Source organism: Sinocyclocheilus grahami, unplaced genomic scaffold, assembly GCF_001515645.1.
Source record: "Sinocyclocheilus grahami isolate Dianchi unplaced genomic scaffold, SAMN03320097.WGS_v1.1 scaffold181.1, whole genome shotgun sequence".
Lineage (NCBI taxonomy): Eukaryota > Metazoa > Chordata > Actinopteri > Cypriniformes > Cyprinidae > Sinocyclocheilus > Sinocyclocheilus grahami.
In genome coordinates this window covers 132,963-139,167 of record NW_015505360.1, presented here as the reverse complement: position 1 = coordinate 139,167, position 6,205 = coordinate 132,963, and the positions used below count along the sequence as shown (strand labels likewise).

Genomic DNA, 6,205 nt, shown 5'->3' with positions numbered 1-6,205 from the left:
AAAAAAAAAAAAAAAAAAAAAAGCGAATAAACAAATAAACAAATAAGCAAACAGATTCTAATGAAAAAAACAGAGTACTCGTTTAAAAAAAAAAAAAAAATCTACAGATTATCTGGCAACAAGTCCAGCATGCTTTATTAGTGACACAATAAACTTTCTCATTCATTTTTCCTCCTAAACACTGAAACCTTGTTGCCCCATCCATCAGACAGCAAGTGTATCAAGGAAGCTCCTGATGAAAATGCTTCCAGACAGACTTTCAATGTACCAAATCGTCATCTAAGAACAAATCCAATGAGCTTTAAATATAACCAAGTAAATATGGTCAGTTGAAATAAACGAAAGAACTGCCTTTAAAAAAATCAACCAGGTGAAAGCAGAAAAGCGGTCCCCTTTGGCATTTTGTTGGCACTTACCTTGACAAATCTACTCCTTATTATAGCACATGATCAACCTGTTAAATAAATTTATATTGTCTGATTATAGTCTCAAATACTGTACAGTATCACGGCAGTAATCTGCTTAGGTTTCCTTGCTTTTTTTCATTTAATTCTCTGGTAAGGTTTTTGGAAATAGATTATTTTTCTTTTCTTTTTTTGGTATGCAAAGAATAAAAAATAAAGACTGTTTTATGTTTGCAAATTTTATTTGACAAATGGCTTGAAATGATTATATTTCACTTGACAGACCTTAGGTTGAACTCATTTAAGTGAACTGAGCATACTGCATGAACCTTCAAACAAAAAGTAAGCAAATATTTATCTGACAACATACTATAATTAAAAGCAAAGTTGTGGCTGTAAGGATGGTATAGAACAGTAAATTAATTTTAAGCTCATGAAAATCTTTAAGTGGAGCATCCGGATTCAAGCTTCTTGGCCAGTGCGGTGATACCAATATACTTTGCTCGATGTTTTGATGTCTGGGCCTCCTTTTCTGTTGGCCAATATTCAATCCAGGTGTCCTCACCCAAGTGGTACCTCAGCCTGAGAAGATTGAGAAGAGTGAAAACGTTTTTCATTAGGAGCATCCGTATAGCAGATATACTGTATAATAAGCGTGCACTAAACTACAAGATCAGCCAATTTCCACATAATCCACACTGAATGTCATACTTTCCGCCAATCCTTGGAAGGGTTTTGGTTTGGCCCATGATCAGGTACGTCTTGCCTTTTTCAAATTTCAGAAAATCTCTACAGAAAGGATGAGCCAAGAACGATCTCATATTTCCTTCCACATCTGTATCAGAGCCTAAAAACAAACACAGATACAAGATGAAGCCGGTGCAATGGACCAGTCACAATCCAGAGTCATGATTCACAGATTAAACGGCATCTTTCATGTCCAGCTTTTGCTACTGCCACAGTAAATCAGAAGGAAAATGGGAACCCATACCTTCCTTCAGCACTTGCTCAATTGTCATGTTATAGATGTCCGCATGCAATGACAAGCCCATTTCCAGCACCCTGGTTTTATAAACTGCAAGACAAATGCATTACATGATCATCTACTGTACATAACAGCTCCACTGGCAAGAAATGACCCTTACTGGGTCTTCATTAGGAAAATAAGACAGTCCTGAAAGGGAAAGCTATTGTACAAGATGTGATCTAACTTTCTCTACTGCTACAATAAGTCAAGTATTCAGGGTGTTTACCGTATTCCACTTCACGTTCACAGGCCTTTTCTTCACGTTTCTCCTCATCTATGTGTTCATTCTTTTGCAAACTGCAGTTCTCTGTTAGGATATTTCATTCGTTTTTCTCATTGGGACGTCATAAAATTATACTTTTTAAGTATGTTTTATATTCATCTTGCATTTCAAGTGTACGAACCTTCAGCACACTGGCACAGGTCCTCATGGCAGAGTCTGTTCAGCGATCCATCTTTCTTATAAGGATGGTAGAACTTCACGCAACGCTTATCTGTCAAAATATGCAGGTTAGATTAAATATGCCAGTAGAATTCGTCCTACACAATACGTCAAAATGGTCAGTCATATGCATTTGTGTTCTTTAATAAGCACTGCCGCTTGCATAAGGGAATAGCACCAATGTTAATTTTTCTATCTGTGCAATTAACTTTTTATTTCAGTGGAACGCAAGTACAATTTTGTTCTTCATTCTTTATTCTTGAGTTGTTTTAAGTAACTGACAGTGATTTATCACAGAATCTACTGCTAAAATGTGAATTTGTGTGTACATTGTAAAATTTACTGAAGAAATAGTTAGATGCATTTCTTTTCTAGCACTTTTAGATAAATATGTGTTGGCAACTGCAACATCACACACCCGGAGCGTTGTACTCGTACACCGTGACTCCGGCGGGCTGCAGCATTCCCACTTCATTGATCTTGTGCATTCTGAAGACAACCCTTTCCTTCTCTTTATTAGAAACCTAATAAGACATTAAGTACAAAGTTATTATCATGAGCAATCACTACAGCAAACAGCAATTCACCAAATTGCTCATAGTAAAGGAGAAAAAAAAATCAGTAGCATATCCACAACATGCAAAAAATATAAATAAAAACACAACACATATGGGAATAGTGGCAGTGTACTAGGGCTGTCAAAAAAAAAAATCAAATTTCGAATATTCGTCGAATTTAAAATAAAAATCCACATTCGAATGCATTCGAATTTTAGTTGTGCGTTAAGGAGGCAGCCTTATCAGAGGCTCACGAGATGACGATGTAAGTGTCGTTGCATTATAATGTTTTTGTTAGTCTATCCAGTTGAAGCCACTAGATGCGGCACTGCTGCATTGTTAATTACAAATATTGCAGGAAAATACATCAATGAAAAAACATCAATGCAGAGAAGATCTTGTTTACACCAAAACTGAAACCAAGCCGCCCACACAGAATGCATCTTTCGCACATTTTCTAGACGGACATCTATCACCGTTGCACTCGCATCTGAAAAATGAAAAACGTACTCTGTGTGATTGGCTTTCCGCCCTTTATATTAAACTATGAATACAATCATGATGCTGTTTTTTAAGCAACATAAAAAAGCAACATAATTAATTATAATTGGTTTATAAACATTATTTTAAACATTATGCACTTTTTTTCACAGACGGTCATGTTATTATGCTTTGAATAATCGTGCATTAGTAATATTTTGCTCGATGCGCCCTCTTGTGGCCTCAGAAGAGAAGCCAAAAGCTTTTCTTCACCCTAACTGAAATTATGCATTTTAAATTAGAATATAATTCGATTTTTTTTTTATAACATTTAAGTACAACATTTGAATTTAGTTTTTCATCCATTTTGACAGCCCTACAGTGTACCTTATCTATGTAGATGATAAGAGATCCTCGATCTGACAGCTCCTTGTTCAACTCAAAGCTCTGAATGTACTTAGCCTTACCACTGGATAACTGTTGGCCAAATCATAAGAGAAAATCATTTGATAGTGTATCAAATGTACATTGTTCACTGAATTGAATTCAAGTGAATGTGTTAGATTTTATTTATGATTTTATGAACTTTCACAATCCTTGATGCCGTTTATTTACCTTTGAAAGATCATGTTCATCCACTTTGAACCCTGTCAGCAGGCCAATGTCCAAAATAGACATGGTTGAGCTTCTTAAAGGGTCTTTGAAACTGCAAAGGAGAATTAATATGATGTAATAATGTATCAATAATCTATTTGCAGGTTGGGTTAAAGTGTACAATCGTACATTGAAGCTTCCCTTTGTGCAAAGTGTTAAAGTTAAGTGTTGTGTTAAAGTTAGAATAGTTGTATACTCACATATATTCAATGGTGATCTGGTAGCTTTCAGAGGCTCCATCATAGGACACTACGGACAAAAATACATCATCATAATTCAACCTTATTTTACAACATAGCCATTTGAATTACACTCGTGTCTCGTTCTCCTGATGAATCCTACCTGCAGACTCTTTCTCCATCTTTACACTGAGATCAAATGCATTACAGTCGTAGTCTTTCTCTTCAGGCAGAGCATAATACACATAAAATACCTGAGAGGAAAGGACAGGAGCTCTTGAACACAGAACAACATGCTGGTGAAGACATCATGAGTGCGTTCATGAATACTCACCGAGAGCATGGCCACTCCAGTCCCTTCAGCTGTGATATTGAAATTCCTCGTAATGTCAAACTGTGGCATTCAGTCCATGAGGCAGACAGATAAAGAAAACACACTTTTAAGTGAATCAGTTAATACAAACAACATGTGAATTAGACTGTGTATGGTGTAAATGTGCATTGAACAACATTTTAATTCTATTTCTCAGGATTAAGGGTGCAAACATTCCTTCATATTTCCAGACCTTGTCTGAGCGTGAAAGGTGAAGGTTGGACGATCTTATAGCGATTCTGGTTTTCTCTTTTCTCTCCTGCACAGCGAGCTCCAGGTTCAAATTAATGTCTACCTTCTTAACCTGAATGCGATACTCAGCCACGGCTTGGAAGACCATGATCGTTGCCTAAACAGACAGGTAATAAGATGAGAAAAAAAAAAAAGGTTTTGAGGTATCAAGGTAAAAGACACGGTCATTTTTGTATTGGACATCAATGGACATCACTCCAGTGACTTTCATCCTCCACCACCAAGTAGTCTCACTGCTGCCATATTTAACTCTCATTACCTTTACAATGAACTTTTAGCATAAAAATGACAATTTGGAACCCATTCGATTTTCTGACATGGAACACAAAATACACTCAAATCTCATTTGCATTTCACACCTATTCAGACATTGAAAACTTCTGGAGGATTTCTCAGTCAGGTGAAAATGTCAGCACATGGATGTTTTTGAAGTGCGTAGATATAAGCCTCAAAAGGGACATTTCATTGGTATATAAAAAAAAGCACAGTATCGCCTTCAATTATAGGGTTGCACAAAATAAGGAGGACAACATACATTGTAAACTATATAAATCAATCAGTTCACAAAATTATTGTCACATTTTCAGTTTGTTTAGAGTTGTTGGTCGGTTTTCCTGTTCTGTTCTTGTCTGAGTTTCTAGTTCTGCTCTCCTAGGTTCCCTGCCTGTTTGTTTCTATGGTTGCCGATTCATTTGAGTCCTCAGTTCAGGTGCGTCTTGTTTGGTTCTTCCTTTGTTCTCATTAGTATTTAAGCCCTCAGTTTCCAGTTTCCCTTTGTCCTGCATTAATTCTGTTAGTTTGTGTTATAGTGGTATTTTCTCTTGTTTAATGTTTTGCGTGATACTAAAAAGTCTTCCTAAGAATCTCCTTCATTGCAGCCACTAACCTGTGACAATTATTCATTTGTCACTTAAAATACCTGCGTTGTGCCGTAACCCCCATAGCGGGATTGTTGCTTTCCCAGCCAACGCACTGCCAGTCCAGCGCTCTCGAAATCCTTTGCCATCACCAAGGCAAGCACGGCATAACCTGTGGCCTCTAGAGAGTGATGGTGCTCCCCAGGAACTTGCCAAAATACTCCATCTAAAAGTGGGTATAAGCAAAATGTGATATCACAGATTTGATTTTTGTTATAATTGTCACAGTGTTTGTTGTGGTGACCTGGACTGGTCACTTGAGGGCGCTCTTCTGTTTTACGTTGTGTGTTAAACTCCATTTCCCATAGTCCCCTGCTCACTAATCCTGGTCTAATCGGTAACACCTGTTCATCATTAACCCAGCTATATATATCATGCCTTTTCTGTCTGTCATTTGCGTCTGGATTGTATTGTCTTCCCAGTTTGTGTTCTGTGGTCAGGTTTAGGATTACTTTTTGCACGTTTTTGTTCTGTTTTGCTCTGTTATTATTTTCTAATAAACTGCACATGGAACTTACCTCGTTTTCTCCTGGCATTCCGTGACAGAATCCAGACGCCAATACTAGTTCCAGCAGTTTGTTTTGTTACCTTTTGTGGATCATGGACGTTCGGATTGTTCCTCCTCCTTCGAAGGAGCGCAGGGCTCGGCTCCGGATGTTGGCGGATCTTCGCCAACGGGGGATGGAGATTGGAGGTTTCGCTCAGTCCTTTTGGAACCTTGCGGTAGGGATGGGACTTCATGACTCAGACTTGAAGAAAGTCTTTAATTGTGGTTTAGACAATCCCGTGCCTACTCGGGAGATGGATGGGCTTAAGATGCTTGACTTTTGGGGCCTCATTGATTACCTTGGTTACCGCAACTTGGTGATCTCATGTCGGTCTGAGTCTCTTACAGTGCCCCGGGAGATGCAGGAACCCGC

General features: G+C 37.9%; 1 protein-coding gene across 1 annotated transcript in view; it reads right to left on the bottom strand.

Moving 5' to 3' along the window:
- Positions 1-627: 627 nt before the first annotated feature.
- c3a.5 (complement C3a, tandem duplicate 5) overlaps positions 628-6,205 on the bottom strand; it is a 22,896-nt gene continuing 17,318 nt past the window's right edge. The window contains exons 29-41 of the mRNA XM_016284193.1: positions 5,288-5,451; positions 4,310-4,465; positions 4,078-4,137; positions 3,907-3,997; positions 3,765-3,813; positions 3,526-3,616; positions 3,298-3,387; positions 2,292-2,397; positions 1,836-1,925; positions 1,658-1,738; positions 1,396-1,479; positions 1,116-1,251; positions 628-986 (exon numbers count right to left, since the gene is read on the bottom strand). Of these exons, the coding sequence (XP_016139679.1) occupies positions 848-986; positions 1,116-1,251; positions 1,396-1,479; positions 1,658-1,738; positions 1,836-1,925; positions 2,292-2,397; positions 3,298-3,387; positions 3,526-3,616; positions 3,765-3,813; positions 3,907-3,997; positions 4,078-4,137; positions 4,310-4,465; positions 5,288-5,451 (1,337 nt within the window). The 3' untranslated portion in view covers positions 628-847. The remainder of the gene's footprint in view (positions 987-1,115; positions 1,252-1,395; positions 1,480-1,657; positions 1,739-1,835; positions 1,926-2,291; positions 2,398-3,297; positions 3,388-3,525; positions 3,617-3,764; positions 3,814-3,906; positions 3,998-4,077; positions 4,138-4,309; positions 4,466-5,287; positions 5,452-6,205) is intronic.